This window comes from Lissotriton vulgaris, chromosome 1_1, assembly GCF_964263255.1.
Source record: "Lissotriton vulgaris chromosome 1_1, aLisVul1.2, whole genome shotgun sequence".
In the NCBI taxonomy this organism is placed as follows: Eukaryota; Metazoa; Chordata; class Amphibia; order Caudata; family Salamandridae; genus Lissotriton; species Lissotriton vulgaris.
The window spans coordinates 475,495,406-475,516,271 of record NC_141685.1 but is presented as its reverse complement, the minus strand read 5'-3'; the positions used below and the strand labels follow the sequence as shown (position 1 = coordinate 475,516,271).

Genomic DNA, 20,866 nt, shown 5'->3' with positions numbered 1-20,866 from the left:
GATCAAGTAACTCAGTACTATGGTTTCAAGGTGGAGGTATAGATTCCCTTGTGGTATAGCTTGCTCTTATTATTATAGCTTTGTAGAAGTGGGGGATATAGAAGGTGAAAAGTGACTTCCAAAGTACTGTATATATTGGGTTAATTAATCCTTTAATTAGTTGTGTTACTTTGTTCTAATCATTACTTTGTAATTAATATGATGCCATCAATAGTCGATTAATAATTACATATCCCTAGTTGTGAGAGCTAGAAGTCAAATGATGAGTGACCAGTGCACTTTTTCTTGAAGTTGTTTATCCCCTTTATACTTTCCTAGGTCCTTTCTTTCTTTCCACTTTTCTTTAAGTTGGTTAGTCCCTTTTTTTACTTCCCTTAGTCTTTTCTCTCTTTCCACTTCTAAACTTGTTTTGTCCTTTATTAGTTTTCTTTACCGATTGGGGTGGGTTCTGGGAAGTCTCCTTTCTCTTGCTTGCCTTCTGTGCTTCTTCCTGCACCAAGCCACTCAACTGAATTGGTAATTCCAACCATTACACCCTCATAGGGTAGGAGCCATGCTCCACTACGGAGGTGAAAGAGGATTCAGGAGAGGAGCATACTCTATGAAGTTGGTCCTGTGAATTAAACCACCACCAACAGAAGGGATTTGGCTCTACTCCCCATAGCAACTTTTTGGAATGAATGTAATGGGTGAAACCTGGATCCTAGTCTGTTCAGGCAGGTAGATGGACTCAACCTTGTGATGCAGTGGAATTGCAGCTTCGAACCCGGAAGCAGATACTGGTCTAACTTCTCTGTGGTGGCTCAGAAGCAGCAGCTAGAAAGTTTGCACCCAGAGATGGTGCTGGGATCTACTTAAATGTGAAACATGTCACTGGAACAGGTCTGGTCGCCAAAAGATTCTCTGCTGTAGGGCTTGGTGTACTTTTCTGGAATGTGACACGAAGACCAAGTGGGACAAGTGTTCAGATATAGAGATTAGCTTGTCTTTTAATCAAGTAATTTCACCTTCGCAAGGATTGCACATACTTGCAGAGCAAATGAAGGTGACCTTCACGAAGAAGGTGGAGGCTCCCTTCTGAAGGTTGCCTCTCTACCTCACAGGAGGAAAAGTGCTTGGTATTGCACCCCGTGCCAGAGCTTGCCTCTTGCCTTCGACTTGAAAGATTGAAAAAATAAGGTAGCCTGCTGGCTACAAATGACAGTGTACACCACCTGGGCAATCCATAGATTCACCAGGACAAAGGTATTAATTTACAACATTGTCCTACTCGGTTACCAAGTCAAATGTTCCCCTTCTATCAATACTTTGATCCCTTCTGGATTACGGACTCTTCACTTACTATTGGCATAACACTTTCAGCTCTTTCCTTTATTCCTGTTTTCATTGTGATCACTTTTTTGTATTGCCCACACAGCTGAACGTGATAACATTATAGCTTTCAGAATACAGTGCAAACAAAGTTCACAAAAGTGCCATAGCATGTAAACCTGTAAAATCCCATCCCCACCAGTCTACCCTTGCTACATGCCCATGTCTACGCACACATGTAAACATGCAGCCGAGCTGCAAGTGAACCCAATAAACAAAGGTGCGAGTGCCCCTCACCCCCTTCTTGGATGTTTCTCAACAGGGTTGGAAGTCCTAGACAGGCATGAATACTTGGGCTCTGTTCAGCTGCGCGCCCTCGATGACTAATGGGATTTAAAAGCCACACTCTGAGAGGAAGCCGGCACACACAAGCCCGCCTGCAACCTTGTTATGATGCTGTGTGTGTGCGCAGGGAGGGCAGAGGGGGAGCACCGCTCTACATGCAACCCAGAAGCTAATTCAATTCACCCTGTAACACAGAGCCTCTCCAAATTAAAATAATGAAACCGGAGATGTTAAAATGAAAGCAGGCTTGTAGTTCTCCAAATTAAAATAATGAAACCGGAGATGTTCAAATGAAAGCTGGCTTTTAGTTAAAAGGCGTGCGACCTCCAAACTAAACAATAAAACCCGTAATGGTGAAAATTAAACCGTGTAGTTGCACACAAGCCCGCCAGCAGCACTGTGATGAGGCTGTGTGTGCGCGGAGGGAAGGCCGAGGGGAGCTTTGCGCTACATGCAACCCGGAATCTAATTCAATTAACCCGTAACACACAGCGGCAGCCTCTCCAAATTAAAATAATGAAACCTATGATGTTCAAACGAAAGCGAGCTTTTAGTTAAAGCGTGTGGCCTCCAAATGAAAAAATAAAACCCACAATGGTGAAATGGAAAGCGTGCGTGTAGTTAAGCCAGCGAGTGAACGCTATAAGGAAAAAAAATAGGTGCACCAAGGCCAGAGCGACTGCCATCTGTTTCCAATTAACGAGACCGGTTGCGATAATTGGAAACGGATGGCGCTGCTGCTCGCTCCCGAGCACCCTAGGCCAGGGGACAGAGTAGAGGGGACATGCATCCGCCTTGGGCCAATTGCGTGCAGTCTTTCTTAGAAAGACTCATGCAAAGGCCAATAGCGGGAGATTAAACACACGCTTGTGCGTGTTTTTTTTTTTTTTTTGAATTTTAAAGCCCTTAATAAAAGCCTTGCAGAGCAGCGCATGCCCACTGGCTCAGGCGAGACCTAAAAAAATGAGAGGACTACAAATAAATGGAAAATTCCAGTTCAACTACTAGATGGCGGAATAATGCACAGCATGTGAATCCAGAAATTTTTCCAAACTGGGTGCTAGCTTTGCCTGTGTACCTCTTTAGTTGTAGTTATTGAGATTTGACTGCACTTGCACCAAAGTACTTTATGTTCGGCACACTGGAGTCTAAAAAACCTTCGCTCTTGAGAGTTAAGCATTCGATGGTCATATATGCTGTTACATTTGTGCAGTACATATCTTAACAATCTAGGCAGCATGATGTATTGTAGCATTGGCAGCTGTGGCCACAGAGTTTCCTCTGGCAATGTAAGACGGCAGCACCTGTTAAAATTGTTTTTTTTCTTTTCTTCCAGTCCATTTTTCAAAATGGAGGTTTTACAAAGGTTTGGTTTGCCATGAAAACGTTTCTTACTCCCAGTATAATTATTATCATGGTTTGGTATTGGAGACGAATAACCATGATGACTAGAGCTCCAGTCCTACTTGAAAAGTAAGTAAAATATGAAGCTTTTCTATGGAAATGGCATCCAGAAATGTGCATAATGTAGTATTATTTTAGCACTAGAATCAAATGTGAAAAAATGCGTCATAGACCATGGCATAAAACTGAAAATATGTTGAGCGGCAGAGTAGTTTGCCTGTGTGACAGACGACCTTGAAAATGTTGGCTAAATGGAGAAAGGTTTACTTTTCTTTGAAAGGTTGTATACTTCCTGTTGCTCAGATCTCTGTAGGACTTTTTTTTAACAAATGGAACGAACAGAGATTAGACCCCAAAATACTGTATTCAGGTATTATAGACTGTCATGTAATTTTACTTTGCTTCTTTCTCCGGCAAGCTTACAGTTATGCTTATGTTGGGTTTTTTTCCATTCAAATTTTTTTCTATTTTGTGCATTTTTCTCCGTTTCCTCCTGTCTGTCATTAAAAGTCTTGCAAGATAATATGAATTCCCCTGCAGAATTTACTCATGTGTATGAGGTAGAAAATGCAAACCTCGCCTTACCAAAGTAAGGATGTTTTTGTCTTCAGGTCCACATTAATTTCAAAAGGAAACTCATGTGACAGCCGTTGATTCTGTCTTAATAATACACTTGGTGGCATGGCCATCTTCACTGGAAGTGCTACTTAAAATAGTAAAACGTTACTTCAACTGTGACAAATACAGTACCTATTGCCATTTCTCGGAGTTTGTTTCTGATCTGATTTCCCTGCATATTTTATGTATCTGTACAACACCAGTACATCATTTTGGTTTAGATGTGGCTCTATAAAAGGATCTTGTAATTGTTTTGGTTAGGAAATGTTGAAGAGACGAAGGCTGTCGGACAATAGAATACATGTTCTTGTCCAGCTCTTCGTGGGCGTGAGGGCAGTGGTGGGTAAAGCATTGCCAGGCTTATGATGAAATACTGCTCTGAAGATTGTTGTCTAGATTAAGCGCTAAATACCCCACATACGTTTTGGGGCTGTCGTATTAACCACAATATGTACTTCGGGCATGATAGTGTCCTAATATGGCACCTTTAGCCCTAGTGTGGGCAAGGAGAATACTCCCAGGGCCACTGTTTGGTTATAAAAGACCACTAAAACTAGGGTAAAATGGGGTCCCCTCGCATGCTCACATACAGGAGCCGCTGTTGTACTTAGAGCTCCCTCCCTTAGTCATAAGCTCTCATCTGTAATTACTGTGCAGATTTCTAACTTCATGTTTGATAGATTACAAGGCGCGGGACGTTGATTAAATAAATATTTCTCTTTTTTTATGGCATTTGGAAAGATCGCTGTTAACCCTTATTCTCCGCACTGTACTTCACGTATGAACTGAGTGAGCGCCACAGATACTCTGTGATACTGATCTTGAGCATTGCAAATCCATTCCTGTTTCCGTAGAGTTTATCCCGTTAACCATCAATAGGCATTTCATTTTATGATAAGTTTGAATTGTCACTTTGCGTCTCTCCATATAGAACAGTTGATTCATCAAAAATCTGTTATAAGCACCCTCTTTTTCTTGTATATCTCAATGTGTTTGTGAAGTCTCACTGAGTCTTGAAACTTCCTTCTAGCAGCCATTGATATCCAGGAAATAGTTTGAATAGGTTCACCAATGATTGATCCAATTTGGTAAATATATTTTTGGCCATGTGAAACCATATCAAGGTTTATCCTCCCATTAAAGGAGAATCCTACCTCCTTCACCCCAGAAACCCCGTTTCTGCTTCAGAAAGCGTATTGGTAAAGCTGGATGTTTCCCAACTTCAGAACTGGCCATGGCAGCAGAGTTGGTGTGGAACAATTTTGGTACTTATGTCAAAAAGCTCCATGTTTATGGCCTTGCTCCCATATGCTTTTCTTATTTGAAGTGGCATCTGCAACTGGCAACGCACTGGCTTTCAAGTTACCTGGCCCATGCCTAGGAAGTAACAAAAAAACCAACAAAAAAACTAAGGTTTTCGAGGGAATGTACCATGTGAAAGGATACTTTAACTCCACATTATGGTGTCCTATAGCTGCAGCTACAGTTTGCTTCTTACATAATGAAATGCCCTTTTCGGGGGGCGGGGGGGGGGGGGGCATAAGTCCAACACACTCCATGGTCCCACGGAAATTGCACCTATATTGTTTCAACCAGGTACTTGTTCCATCTCATACCCTTCACCCTTAAAACGTTATTGCCTTAGTCCAATAACTACCAATTCATGGTCCACAGTTTACTAAGGTGATGAATAGGAAACACTCTATCATTAGTATCTGTGTGCTAAAAGTTGCCCATGGAATGACAATTTATACATGTTAATTATTTTTGGTAATTGTATTGCAGACTTCGATTATCACACAAAAAACAACTTAGAGCAGATTTCAAGTGAATTTCAAACTAAATTCAAATATAATAAAACAATAAATGCTCATTGATTCTTTCTAAATATTTTTTTTTCTCTGTAGAGTTATCTTTGCACTTGGATTCTCCATGACATTTATTAATCTGCCCGTTGAGTGGTTTTCCATTGGATTTAACTGGACCTGGATGTTGTTGTTTGGAGACATCCGGCAGGGGATATTCTATGCAATGCTCCTATCGTTTTGGATCATCTTTTGTGGAGAGCATATGATGGTGGGTGTCGTTGACATTGCGCAAGGATTGCTCAAAAGGCTTTTTATTGTTTCACAGATTGATGACTGACAAATGTGTACGGGAAGCATTGTGCCTGTGAACAGAAGCACTGTGTTGGTAATTTTAAACAATTTGTTTCCTTAAGCAGTATGGTCCTTAGGCTGCAGTCAGTACCATAGATGGGGCCACTAGGATATATGCGGCTGTTGCAAAGGCAAAGTGCACCCTTTGAGAGAAGCTTGCATTTAAACTAAGAATTAGTCTGATCAAATGTGGTACCTGCTAAATCTATATTACATCAAACCCTTGTGGGCACATGCAAATGAGAATTACAAGTTTACAGAAATGTATATCAAACACAAATTTCAGCAGAGCACTAACTTATGACTGCATGGACACGAGGTCTTAACAAATCCTATTGATTAATTAGAATGGATGGAAATGTTCTCATGGGATTTTATTTATAAAGAATCTTTTTAAAACAAAGCTTTAAAAAAACATAACCCTAAAGAATATTATTGATTTGTTTGATGTATATTGTACCATGGTAAAGCACCAAATCAAATAAGTTTATTCCCAAAGCTTGCTGTATTCTATTGACCAAATTCTTGTTTATCAGCATGTTTCAGTGTCTATTTCTTTGTCATTGTGTTACCAACATGATTTCTATGTGCTTTTAAGAGGAAACATTTGCCACTTGATCCACAGATGCTGCTAAAAGATTGCAATGTTCTCCTCTCCTTTGTTCCACCATCCACCTCTCTATTCCAATGTGCACTGCACCCACATGCCTCCCACATTGTATACTACTTTTTTTCTGTCTTTGTGTGGGCTACATAAGTCACACACACGGACCTAGTCCTAAATGCAAAGATTCATACCAGCGCTAACAGATGGTCTAAATTGCCTCCCTTTTTGAGTGTTAATTCCTTCCTTTTCCAGTTATTTTGACCAGTGATCAGGAGGATCAGTCTGTACACCTAGTCTCCTTTAATAAACATCCAGCAATAGTTCAAACACAATTTAGAAAGACTTTGTGGCCTTTGAAGGTGAACATTGTTAGTTTATTTTAGCATTTCTCTGTGGTTTTGTAAAAAATGGCAAGAGAACTACATCCCCAGCAAAGTGTTTTTTCTTTTTGTAGGATCAGAACGAAAGGAATCGACTGGCTGGATACTGGAAGCAAGTTGGACCCATTGCATTCGGATCCTGCTGCCTATTCATATTTGATATGTGTGAGCGGTAAGCATCATTATAAACTAAAGTGTCCACACATTTCTGTGATGTGAAACTGTATGCAGTTTAGTGCAAAGTGTTAAATACACAGCTTGTATCTTGAAATGATATGTCTTTTACCTTGTATCCAAAGAACTCCTCTCACCAAGAAATTCTACTGGTGATAAATGCCCTATTATAGCTGCCTCTCGCAGAGATTGTTTTAAGGAACCAAACCGAATCTGAAAATATAGCTGTCTGGCAGAGGATGGCTATCAAAAACATAAAAACATGAAACACTGCTGGGGCATTAATGTTGACATTGTAGTAGTGGAAATGTGGAATATAAGTACTGATTTGCTGAAACCCATATCGGTAATTTATATTATGTGCATGGACAGGAACCTAAGCCTTCATACAGATATGTTTATGATTAGGACATAATTTGTCATTATTGTAGAGAGCTATGAATTCTTTGAACCAAACTTTCAAATGAAAAACACAAGCTTCTATTAATTGTATCCTTAATGAAATGTAAATTTGGAACTAGGTGCTATGTAAAGCAATCCAGAACAGTTGTTTAGCGTTTTGATAAAGCACAGCATAACCATAGTAATATGGGTAGGCTTTTCAAAAATACAACATTTTAAGATGCCTTCCATTAAACAAGACTAAGCCAGGCAGAACACACCAGTCTAGTCAGGGCAAGGGAGTTACACACTGAAGATAACCCATGTGGCAGCTTGGCAGAGCAGCCATCTCAGTGTGTTAACTTTGTTCTTAATTTACTATTCCAAGCTAGCACACAGTATCTTGGAATGCTAAAAAACATTGACTGATTATTTGTCGTTGGCAGTGCTTGTCTCCATAGCCACTGCTATTTAAACTAGCTTTCTTGTTCCAGCCAAGTGTGGCAACCTGTCTCTTATTTAATTTTTGTACATTGTTTCTATCCTTCTCAGTTGGCTTGCACTTTATAATGAAAAAATAATAAAATCCAGTTTATGGTAGAAACAAAACACTCCACTGCATGTGGGAATTTAAACTTTCTGTGCAGGGATAAGTTAGACATGTAGATGGCAGAGAGGGGATCCACTATTTCACTATCTTCCAATTTGCTCTTGTTAATTGCCTTTTGTGGCTGTGGGACCCTTTGTTCCCTATTGCTTTCTTGCCAATTCCTGTTATGAGCAAACACCAACTTGCACAATCTGCCTGCCTCTTCAGTAATGTTGCAGGTGCAATACAGAGTTTTCATCATCTGCTTACTCATAGCCTTTTCAGGGCTTGTGCATGATATATTCATTCTGGGTGTTTGCTGGATCCTTGAGAGAAATGGTGCATCTGAAGAAAGCAATGGTCCCCAACACCTACAGATCTTGCCACAGTACATTAGCAGCCTGAGTAGTTCTTGGTACTAATCCGTATACGATTTGCTAAGATGTTATAATGGACAGTGAATCAAATTTCTAGAACTGTAATCTCCAAGAACAACTTTCAAATGTTTAGTGACTGGTCATTTAGTTACAAAAATACTTTATTAATTTGGGCCAGCACTTACACTATTTTAACACTACATGAAGTACATGAGAGATTTTGAAACATTAATGATTTAACATGCACTAAATTGTGTCTTAACTTACACGCGTAATGTCTATTAGTTGCACAAACTGTAAGCCACATGGTGTTAGTCTGGAGAATTTACACGGACCAAGTTCAATTTATTTAATCCTCAATTGGGAAATATGAAAAATGTTCAATATCCCTCTAAGTGAGTTTGACTAGATATACTGCTTTAAATATGTCTGTTCTTCTTTGCAGAGGTGTACAGCTGAGCAATCCGTTCTACAGCATATGGGCCACAGATGTTGGGGCTGAACTGGCTGTATCCTTTCAAACATTAGTAAGGAGTGTAAATTGGTTAAATTACTGGAAAAGCTTACATCAGAGCTTATCTTTTTGGCCTAGAGGTGTCTTACTGATTGCTGTTTCACCATAGGAACTAGGAATCCTCTCTTTGCTCCCGTTAGGTGTGGTTTTTGATCCACTGATTGCTCATAAATCCTAAGAAAGGTTTGTCATAGTTCTGTAGATTCACAAGGCAAACTCCTGAATTCCAAAAACTTTGTATTCATCAGTTTTTCATCTTTGATACAATGACGTATCCATCTTAACTGGTCAGATGGGAAGAGTGTTTTTCTCTAATACAGGTAATTTTTTTTAAAAAAATTCTTTAATATCTGTATCGTCCATAATCCACACCTCCTAGTCAGTCCCCCCCCCCCCCCCCGTTAAGCGTGTTTGAAAGATATTTTCTAAGTCTAGTCTTGGTGAATTGGTTCTAGTTATAAAAATTCCAGTTTAAATGTCATCAGTTACTACTTAGTAAAAGGTTACGAAATTAGAATTTAAACTATTTCCTTCTTAAATCTGCATTAAGGTTACTCATCATTAGGATCAGGAAGCTGTATAAATGTGGAAAAGGACCACCTATGGAGAATCTCAAATAGTCTTGGAGATTCTAAGATGGTGCTGACCAGGATTGCTGTATCATGCCATGCTTCAAGAGGGGCATCCCAATCTGCTGGTTTACCTGCCTGAGTCAAAGCAGACTCTTTCCTTTGACTCATCACACGTTGGTACACTGTGCTAGGTTTGTGCCACTTCATCAGCTACGAGCCGGTGAGGGAGAAACAGTGGAGCTATCGGGCATCATTTCAGAAGCTGACAAGATGATGGCAGTCCTCTTCGTGGCTGTGCAGAAGTTTGATTTTTCAAGGAGCCTGAAGCTGATAAGGCAACTCGCCTGCATCCTCCTGAGGGGCTGAAGGGAAGAGCATGCTCATGACCTGGTGCGGTACCAGTAAAAAGCTGCTGGAGGAGGCTGAGGAAAGTGCACCTCTGTGCCTCCCCCAGGAGAAGGCAGTGAAGAGTGTGGTGAAAGCACTGAACTTAAAGGATAGAAATGATAGTGGCTAATTGAGGAAAGTGATTGGGGGGGGCCTTAATTGGAGGTTTGGAGATAGAGGCGCAGTGAGACATGCGTGTTGCCGGAGCGGATGAGCAAGAGCCATTCATGCAGACTTCCTGGAGTCCATATTTAACTTTATGTACATCCTGAGACCTTGACAGATCTCCTGCTTGAATGCAACATCAGGGCAACACCCAAGGGATTGAAGAGCAAAATGGCGGCATTGAGCTTAGCTGATGTTTGGTGAATTACACATTCAAAGGAAAAGGACTTAGTTTTTCTCCCACATGCTCTGCTTACACCTCTATCTGTTGACTGCATACTGACAAGCCTCACTGCTGTAAGTGTGCTTAAAATAAGCTGAACGTGTTGCACACTATGTATAAGATGATGCTGTGATGATGGTGCCTCCAGAAATCCTAACTGAAAAGACCCCCTCAAGTAGATGGTTTTAATGGAGCCCTTTGCTGGGATCTACGTACTCCAAAAGAGCAGATGACCTGATTTACTACTGCATTGTTGTGGAACTGTGAACTCCAGCTTTACCATGCTATTCCCACATATGTAACAAATGTTCTTTCCCCACAACTGTACCCTACCTACCCTACATGCGAAGCGCTCTGATACCCTCTAGGGTCATGTTCGCCCTATAAAAAACTTTATAAAGAAGTCACTGAAAATTGTCTCAGAAGTCATATCCCTGACATCCTTGGTTCCCATAACACTCTTTCCCCCCCCCCTAACTCCCCCCCCCTTGCATGCCTTTTCCGTTTGGTATTCAGGAGTATTTGTTCATAAAGCATTTAGATAAATAGTTTTTTCATGAATTGTTTTTTTCCGGACCCGTTTGGTCCCATCTTAAGTGCTTTAGGCACTTATTGCAAGGGAAGAGATAAGCTGATGTGATTGGTTCTGCATTCACCGTGTAATAATTCTCCTCTCGGCTTCTTACAATTTTCCAGTGGTTGATTATTTTTAAGGTCTCTGCTGAATTGTCGCTCTTGACGCTAGCAAGTCCCATCCTTTCTGCATATGCTGGGAAAGAAGGGAAGGGGCAGGCTCGAGACTGTTCAGACTCCAGAACAAATGCATGTTGCATGTTTTAAATTAACAATTCATAAACCTATCTTGTGAACTTAAACGTTAATACCAAGTGGACAAGCACTGTCGAAGAACATAAGTCTGGGTTTAATGTGGTAACTGAGGTGGGGAGTGCCAGCATTTGAGTGGCAGTGGAAGGCCACATCCAGACGGCCAGTAGCTTTAGGCGAGAAATGAATTCACCACTGAGCCGAAATGTGATTGATTGTCTCGAACCAATGCCTAAAAGAGGGCTGACTGTTTTTTTTTTTTCTCTTCTTTTTGCTCTTTTCTGTCTAACTGCAGGGATTTTCTTGCTCCCTTTCCTCTATTTACCCATTTTATTAACTCATGTTTGTCCTCTCTGATTGTGCCCGAACTTTAACGCTTCTAGGAGCTCAATAAATCTGTCGGGATGTGGTCTGCAGGACACCTGTGTGTGTGGCTTGGAGAGCGCATCTGTATCGAAAGAAATGCCTGCATAGAAATAAAAATGTTTACAGAAAAATCTCTTTCCAGTTTCCTTGACATTCACCCCCTTCAGATGGCTTTCATTATTGTGGCAGGAGTCTGCGCCTGCCTTTACTTCCTTTTCTTGTGCTTCATGGTGTTCCAGGTTTTCAGAAACATCAGTGGGAAGAGATCAGCTCTGCCAGCAATGAACAAGGCTCGAAGACTTCACTATGAGGTAACTATGGCAATGCTGCTAACGGTGTTCTGCAGCCCGGAAGTATCATGTCTTCGGTGGTGCAACAATTACAGATTTACCGCCCTTGACTGTTGACTAGTGCAGGCTAGTCGGGGACACTATTCTAGATAGTGCGCAGGTAGTATTGTATTTTTTCATTGTTTAAAATTCTAACCAATACGTAGTTTGCTTTTACTGGCCTCCTTCTATTGGCCAATGCCCTCCTCTTTCAACGGCTTTCCTTATTTTTAGGTGTCCATTTTGACATCGATCTTTTTGTGTGCCCCCACCTCCGCATTTGCAGCTAAGGACTGCATCCACTGGGCCTACCAAATAGTATAAAATGTAAACTTTGGTGTCCTTTGGCTACCACACTGTTGTGGTGACACATGTAGTCCTGATGGATTTAAAGCGCTTGCTTTGCTCTTGAGGAACGAAAAAAAGATTCCAAATTGTTTTGAGGACCAGTCATCACATTCTGGCCATTAATGCTCGTATTCGGTCCCTTATGGAATATAAAGGAACGCCATGCTGCTGTCAGCCCCCTGAAATGATTAAAACTGCTTCAATTGATTCAAAATGCAGTTGGTCGATAGATAGTGGCGACTTGCATATTTTACTATGGTGCAACTGAAAGTTAGAGATACAGTATATGTCAGTAGATCTTGACAGAGGTCTTGTAGATATTTATTTATTTTTCGAACACTGACCTTCCTCTGGTTCAGTATGTACTAAAAATAAACAGTTTTTTTCATTTGCAGCTCCACAAAATGTAAATTTCCGTGTCACAAAGCCTACCTTGAGTACAGTTTGATGTAGTTAAGGTTAGTAAACCTGCATTTCAAGGCATTCGATGGGGATGCGAGCTGGGGAGGGTAATGGAGGTTGATCTGGTTTTGTGGCGTTGCTGGTCGATGCATGATGTAATTTCCACAGCATTCTAAATCGTGGCTTACACCCTTAAAGGTGTGAGGAATTACAGACTAACGTGACAACAACGAACAATAATACCGGAACCAGGGAAAATGCAGGGGTTTTCGGCAATCAAAACTCTGCAGTTATGGTTAAGTAGGGTAGACCAGGGATATTAAATGCACTTTCATCTTTGTAAGCATTTGGCAAATGTGCACCAAGTTATTTTGAAAACTATACATGCACAACAAATGGAGCCATTTTAAAAGTGGACCTATTTGAAACTAAGAGGGACAAGGAAATGAACTGTAGGAATTGACCCAAGGTTGCATTTCTCATAAAAGCCTTGTAGGAATGCTGTCTTTCTGTAAGAGCAAAAACAGGGCTGCCTAGATCACAGTTGACAAGAAGATTAAGGTTCGTCCAACACCATCTCTTTACTTGGTCTGTGTAAATGTTACATTCTAGTTCTCAACACCCCAAACTTGTTTGAACAATCTATTGGTTAAATGAGGAGTCCATCTCTCCTCCGTCCCTCCGACCCCTGAGCCACTTCGTGGTTCGCAAACTGGCAATCACCGTTTTGAATAAACTAACTTCCCATATTTGTCTTGCCTTTAGAATTGGGTCGCACAGTATTGTATTGTTGGGTTTGGCAGAGGGGATTGAATGGTCACAGACTCTGCAGAGGTCCGATGACATTGTTGAGACAGAACATGTACTGCCGCAAGATCGGAGTCCTGAAGTCCATTGTGATGTGAGTAAGCATGGGCGGATTTTGCGGATTTGCGGATTCGCAATCCGCAAAAATCCGCGAAGTCCCGCGGATTTTTTTTTTTTTTGTGTTCGCACGGGTTTCTGCCAGTTCTCGTGAGTTTTTGTACAATTTCGCAAATGAGAAATTACCTGTCGGGTCGCAAGTTTTGCGAACTTGTTGTTTCTACGTGTCCAGCCTGTTTGCGACCCTCTTCTTCATCACTGCCACCCTCTGTCACCACTGCCACTCTCTGGTTCACCCATGCCACCCTCTGGCTCACCCATGCCACCCTCTGTTTCATCACAGCACCCTCTGGTTGACCAGTGTACATTATTGTGGCAAAGCAAAGCACACCTTCCCTGCCTCAAGTGACCTGAATTAATTTGCTACCTGATTAATGATGTGCTTGAACTTTTGAACCTGCTAAGTGCTTTAATTTTAGTAAAATTACTTACAACACCTGCCCTGCCCCAACTGACATTAATGAATTAGGGGCTGATTAATGTGTCACTTAATTTGAACTTCCAGCCTGGCTCCTGCTTGTCTCCCTTAGCTGTAATTAAGGACCTTTGTGGCATACGTGTAACTATTCTGAGGGTCAGAGCAGGGTCACACAATAGTTGCAAGTAGGCAACTGAACTCTGGAGGGGCCCCTCAGGAAGCACTACAGGAAATGGCTACTAATGATGAGCTTGAACTTTTGAACCTGGTAAGTAGTTTCAGTTTTCACAAAATCGTTTTTCTGCAATTTAGCGCTTATTCGCGGGGCGCGAATAAGCACGAAATTGAACTGGGAAGCAGCGAATAGTGCGAGCAAGCAATAAAATCCGCCGCTCGCTGATTTGCGGATTTTCGGTAACTTCGCGGGAGTTCGCGGATTTACCGAAAATCCGCGAACGGAACGGATTTTTCGCCCATGCTTAGATGTGAGCCCAGGCTAACACGGGGGTTGAGGCTTTCTTTTCTCAAACACAAAGTGATCAATGGCAATCGTGGCTGAAGCAAATCAAAGCAGGGATACCAACACTGAATGAATGACCATTTCTGGATGAATGCAGCTGGGTAATTGTCGAAGGTATGATGCATAATCTTAAGGTTTGTGTCCTATTCTCAGGACAGCCCGCGCCGCACGGCCCCCAGCTGTGTGTGTGCCCCCTCGTGTGCCCTAGCTGCTGCTCGCAGCCTCGTTCTGCCGTTCTGCCTGCTTCCCTAGCTGCCGCCTCTCTGTACTGTCCCCCAACTGTGTCTCTTTAATTTTCTGTAACTTGTAGTATTTTGTGCTTCTTTCGGTTTATTATTGTTGTCTTGTGTGCTTGTTCCCGTTCTGCGCCTGCCCCGCTCTCTGCTTCCCGATGCCGGACACGCCCCCTTTTTTCGTGTCCTCCCCGATCCCGCCTCCCAGCTGCTCCTCCCTCCCACTTGTCCTTAAATGGCGACCACGCGGCGCAGGTGAGTGTGACCTGTTCTCAGGACACCCCCACGCCGCACGGCCCCCAGCTGTGTGTGCCCCCTCGTGTGCCCTAGCTGGTGCTCGCAGCCTTGTTCTGCCTGCCTCCCTAGCTGCTGTCTCTCTGTACTGTCCCCCAGCTGTGTCTCTAATTTTCTGTAACTTGTAGTATTTTGTGCTTCTTTCTGTTTATTATTGTTGTCGTGTGTGCTTGTTCCTGTTCTGCCGCCTGCCCCGCTCTCCGCTTCCCGGCGCCCTCCTCACGGTCACGCCCCCTTTTTTTGTGTCCTCCCCGCTCCCGCCTCCCAGCTGTTCCTCCCTCCCACTTAGCCTTAAATGGCGACCGCACAGACGTGCAGCGTTCACGAGCAGCGGACGCGCCGATTGTGCGCCGAAGGCGCGCCAAAGGCAAGCCCGTCTGTGCCCGTCTGTGCCCGTCTGTGCCCGTCTGTGCCCGTCTGTGCCCGTCCGCGCCTGGACCGCGCCCAGCGCCAGACCCCCTGGCCCTCGAAGATGCCTGCCCACACGACGGACCTACGACGCCGCCACCCTCAACGCCGGCTGAATCCCCGCCTGCTGCCGAGCCACCCCGAAACGCACCCGCGCATCCTTCACCTGCCAAGCCTGCAAGTTCAGCTGCATCCGGACCTGCACCGCACCCGCGAAGCCGAGCACCCGCGGCAACCACCTACAGTGCATCCTGCTCAACACCCGCTCCGTCCGCAGACACGCCATCGAACTCTGGAACCTGCTCGACACAACATCACCAGACGTCGCCTTCCTCACGGAAACATGGATGAACGCCTCCTCAGTGCCCGACATTGCCATCGCCATCCCGGACGAATACAAGATCATCCGGAGGGACCACGTGAACCAGACTGGAGGAGGCATCGCCATCATACACAAGAACACCATCCGCATCACGACCGACTCCAGCGACACCTTCCCCGCCGCTGAGCACCTCCACTTCCAGATACACACCGACCCAAAGACAACCCTCCGAGGCACCCTCGTCTACAGACCCCCGGGACCACGCACACAATTCAGCGAAGACATCACAGACTTCATCAGCCCGCACGCCCTCCCCTCCGCGGACTGCATCCTCCTAGGGGACCTCAACTTCTACCTGGAGAACAACAAGGACCGCAACACCGCCGCCCTGCTGGACAACCTTGCAAACCTCGGACTCCAGCAACTGGTCAACACCCCCACTCACTACGCAGGCCACACGCTTGATCCCGTCTTCTCATCTAGCAAGCACATCACCTTCAGCCACTCTACCGGACTTCACTGGACCAACCACAGCTGCGTCCACTTCAGCTTCCGAAAAAGAACGACCCACCACCACCTGCAACAGGTTCCTCACAGGAGCTGGAGCAAGATCACCGCCGAGCAGCTCACCACCTCCCTCAGCCAGAACCCGCCCGCAAGCACAACGAACCCCAACGAAGCCGCCCGCAACTTTACACAGTGGCTGACCGACTGCGCAGACGACCTTGCGCCACTGAACCCTCCCAGCAGACCCAGAAGCAAGAAAGCCACCTGGTTCACCGACTAACTCAAGGACTCCAAGACAAACTGCCGCACCCTCGAGAGCCTGGCTCCTCAACCAGACCACAGACAACATGACCACCCTCAAACAAGCCACCCGCAAGCACCACCAGCTCATCCGCACTACCAAGAAGAAAACACTGAAGGAATGACTAGACAACAACGCCCACGACAGCAAGGAACTCTTCAGCATCGTCAAGGAGTTCTCCAACCCCAGCACAGGCAACAACATCACTCCTTCTCAAGACCTCTGCGACTCTCTCGCCTCGTTCTTCCACCGCAAGATCGCCGACATCCACAACAGCTTCGGCGCACCATCCACGCACCCTACAGTCGAACCAACGCCCCCCACCGCCACCCTCCGCCACCCGGACCATGGTGGCCACCGAAGACACACCATCCACTCCGGATCTCCGACCGACCCCTGGCCCCACCACGTCTTCAACAAGGCCGACTCCATCATCGCACCCCAACTGCAGGACATCATCAACATCTCCTTCGACACCGCCACCTTCCCGGAGAGCTGGAAGCACGCCGAGCTCAGCGCCCTACTGAAGAAACCAACAGCAGACCCCACTGACCAAGAACTTCCGCCCCATCTCGCTCCTCCCTTTTCCTGTCAAAGTCATCGAGAAGACCGTCAACAGACAGCTTGCCGCCTTCCTCGAGACTAACGGATCCCTTGACCCCTCGCAGTCTGGTTTCTGAGCCAACCACAGCACCGAGACCGCCCTCCTCGCTGCTACCGATGACATCAGAACCCTGCTCGACAACGGGGAAACGGCGGCCCTCATCCTCCTGGATCTCTCCGCAGCATTCGGCACGGTCTGCCACCGCACCCTAGTCCAATGCCTGAGCAACACCGGTGTCCAAGAGAAGGCTCTGGAGTGGATCATCTCGTTCCTCGCTGGAAGAACACAGAGTCCGCCTCTCCCCCGTTTCGATCCGAGGCCACCGAAGTCATCTGCGGCGTACCGCAAGGGTCATCACTCAGCCCCACCCTCTTCAACGTCTACATGAGACCCCTTCCAGCCATCGCACGCCAACACAACCTCAACATCATCTCCTACGCTGACGACACCCAACTGATCCTCTCCCTCACCAGTGACCCCGCCAACGCCAGAACTAGCCTACACAAAGGGATGAAAGACATCGCTGAGTGGATGAAGAACAGCCGCCTGAAACTGAACTCAGACAAGACGGAAGCCCTCATCCTGGAACCATCGCCCTCCGCCTGGTGGCCCCCAGCCCTAGGCAGCGCACCCAAGCCAACAGACCACGCACGCAACCTGGGCTTCATCCTGGACTCCTCCCTTCCGATGACCAGACAAGTCAACACCATCTCCTCATCATGCTTCAACACCCTACGCACGCTCCGTAAGATCTTCCGATGGATCCCGACCGAAACCAGGAAGACGGTCACCCAGGCACTCGTCACAAGCCATCTGGACTACGGAAACGCCCTCTACGCCAGAACCACAGTCAAGCTACAGAAAAGACTCCAACGCATCCAGAACGCCTCCGCCCGACTCATCCTGGACATCCCCCGACGCAGCCACATCTCCGGACACCTGAGGGACCTGCACTGGCTCCCCGTCTGCAAGAGAATCACGTTCAGACTCCTCACCCACGCACACAAGTCATTCCACGACCTGGGCCCCAAGTACCTCAACGACCGCTTGACCTTCTACACTCCCACCCGCCAGCTACGTTCGACAAGCCTCGCCCTCGCCGCCGTACCATGCATCCGAAGAGCCACTGCTGGAGGAAGATCCTTCTCCTACCTGGCGGCCAAGACATGGAACTCCCTCCCCACCCACCTCCGGCGGACCCAGGACCATCTCGCCTTCAGGAGACAACTCAAGACCTGGCTGTTCGAGCAATAGCAGACCCCCCCCTTCCCCCAAGCGCCTTGAGACCCTCCGGGTGAGTAGTGCGCTATACAAATGTTATGATTGATTGTGTGGTGTGGTATATTCAAGGGTATCTTATGTTTATGCTAGTTTTTCTATCCGTTTCTAATGTTTATGCTAGTTTTTCTATCCGTTTATAAAGTTTCATGGGTGATGGTGGATATCTGAAAGTCCAAATATGGGTTCTCGCAGTGTTGGATGTATATTGCAATGGCTGTCAATGTATTGGTTCTGGGCTTTTGTGTTCGCTTTGGGTTGGATGGTTAGCGTAGTCTGAGAAAACACTCTTCAGAACCAAATTTGGTTGTATACATGAATGAGATATTCCGTAGTGTGTTCTAAGGAATAGTAGCCGTGGTTGTCTTGTGAAGGAAAAGAACAAGGCAAGGAATGCAATCTAAACAGACCCACACAGCAGCGGCCCCTCCATTAGGGCAGAGGAGTGTTACCCCACCTGCTGCCCGCGCCGGAGCAGAGGAGAGAAATAAAATGGTAATAAAATACATTTATTACAATTTTATTTTTCCCTTTCCCCAGCTGAGCCTTGTTTTGGGGGGCGGGGGGCCACCGCTGCTGACTGGCAGCAGGGGAATGATGCTCACTCCACCCGCTTACACTGCGTACGTAGTTTTGGGCGATTGTCTTGCGATGTCCAGCATGACTTGAGCAGTGTGAACCTCTCCACCCAGCTGTCTAAGACAGCTAGGTGAAGAGCAAACAGGTCCCCTTTGCCTCAGAGCACCGAGACCGCCTGCTATAGCCAATCCTGGCGCTGCATTATGCTGCTCATGTGTCACATGAAAGCAGCGTCGGGATTTGTTAGACTTCCACTGCTGCAGTAGGAGCACCGAGGGGCTCGCAAGGATCGGAGGAACCAAGCCAGCGGGGAAGTGCATTTTTATTTTTTATTTTAATTAATTTTTTGCCTCATTTCTAACTTCAGAGCTGTCGGTAGTGGTTCATTATAAGCCCTGTTTATAATGAGCGTTGACTAACCGCAGCGTGTGGCTGGTTCCCTAAGTATTTGGGTGGTTGCCCTACCAAATGTTTAGGGGACCAGCCGCCACTGGAGACACATTCTGCAGCACTCGTGAAATAGTAGGAGTAATCGAATTAGTCTGGTCTTAGGCTTCTGGTTAGTCTGAGGATGTGACATTGCTTGGACTACCTGGCAGATATTAGCTGCTGCTTTTGTTGCTAATGTTATGCGTGTGCGACTTGCTTGCACTGCTGCTGCCTTTGCGTTGACTCCTGCTGCACAGGCTGTGCCTCCCTTATGTAAGGGAAGCTTACTTGTCGCTTGGTCTAACATTTGTGTTGTGTGGAACATGGTTGCGAATTTTACACTTTTGCTACCCATGAGCTTCCTGTTCTGTGTGAGAACCTTCCACTGCTGATTCCCACGAGCTACCTGATGGTTTTCACTGAACCTTGAGAAAACCTTCACTATACAAGAGCTAAACGATAGACTTGGTCATTGGTTATTTCTAAACTAAACTATTGAACCACCTTACACTGCCAGTGCCTGTGGCAGATAATTGTGTCCAATTTCTCTCTGTTAATAAATAGTTGTTTAAGTTCTCAGTGTTTTTTTTTTTTAATTAGTTACTGACAACATTTGACGTTTTCTGAAGACCATTTTTACGTTTCCACATTTGGTGAAAAAGGACCAACTCGGAATTGCCATTAAATAATGCACATGTTTACTGTAAACTAATCTGTCATGTAGTGCCTCTGAGGCCTTCAAGAACTCGCGTTCTAAGTGCCTTTTCATGTTTTAAACATTTCGAATGGCAGACGATGGCTTTAGATGAGCAGGGTTTTCCTTTTTATTTCTCATTTGCTGCTCCATAATTTATCACTGTGGGAATGGTCACATTTCATTTCTGAATTACTGGTCTATTAATAGTGGTACATCTTCATATTCTATTTATTAGCCAACGTTGTAATTTTCGCTGGGAGTACATGTAGCACAGTCTTATTACCATATCATGTTGCGTCAGATTTGTATAAATCTTTTTTTTTTGTGTGTGTGAACTATGAGCTGTAGTTCTAACGCGGTAGGTCTTCTGCGAATGTTCAGTTGGTGGCTATCCTTTTCAATTTGAAGTCTTGTCTCTGGGAGTTTCCATAAATGTATCGTTAACGTTTGCCTCGCACCTCACTTGAAGTGTTTTTTTTTTAGGTCTGACTTGACAGTGCAGCAGTCGAAAAACGTATTCTTGCTAATTCTTTATTCTTTAAATTGTACATAGATTGGGCTTAAGCTGCAGCTGGGGGAGTATCCGCCTCTCTCTTCATGCTATTGGCTGTTTGGTGCATCTTTCTGCCTTCTTACACTTTTCGATGTGACTGTGGCCCCAAGCCTTGTCGAACATTCATTGTCAGACCTTTATTTGCTTTGACACCTTGAATCCGTAATTCTGTAATCTGCTTTGTGGCATTTACTGACACATGCCATAGCTATGGGCACTACAAGGCATTGGCATCTAACGAAGAGTGAACCCTAGGCATGGAAGTGACCAATCCTATATAACAGCCCTTGTTCTTCAATGCATGCATGCACTCTTTTGCAGGA

At 45.0% G+C, this 20,866-nt stretch overlaps 1 protein-coding gene across 1 annotated transcript in view; it reads left to right on the top strand.

Moving 5' to 3' along the window:
• Positions 1–20,866, top strand: part of WLS (Wnt ligand secretion mediator) — a 179,066-nt gene that overhangs the window by 104,234 nt on the left and 53,966 nt on the right. The window contains exons 5-9 of the mRNA XM_086953848.1: positions 2,993–3,129; positions 5,586–5,754; positions 6,899–6,996; positions 8,791–8,854; positions 11,565–11,708. Coding sequence (XP_086809974.1) covers positions 2,993–3,129; positions 5,586–5,754; positions 6,899–6,996; positions 8,791–8,854; positions 11,565–11,708 — 612 coding nt within the window. The remainder of the gene's footprint in view (positions 1–2,992; positions 3,130–5,585; positions 5,755–6,898; positions 6,997–8,790; positions 8,855–11,564; positions 11,709–20,866) is intronic.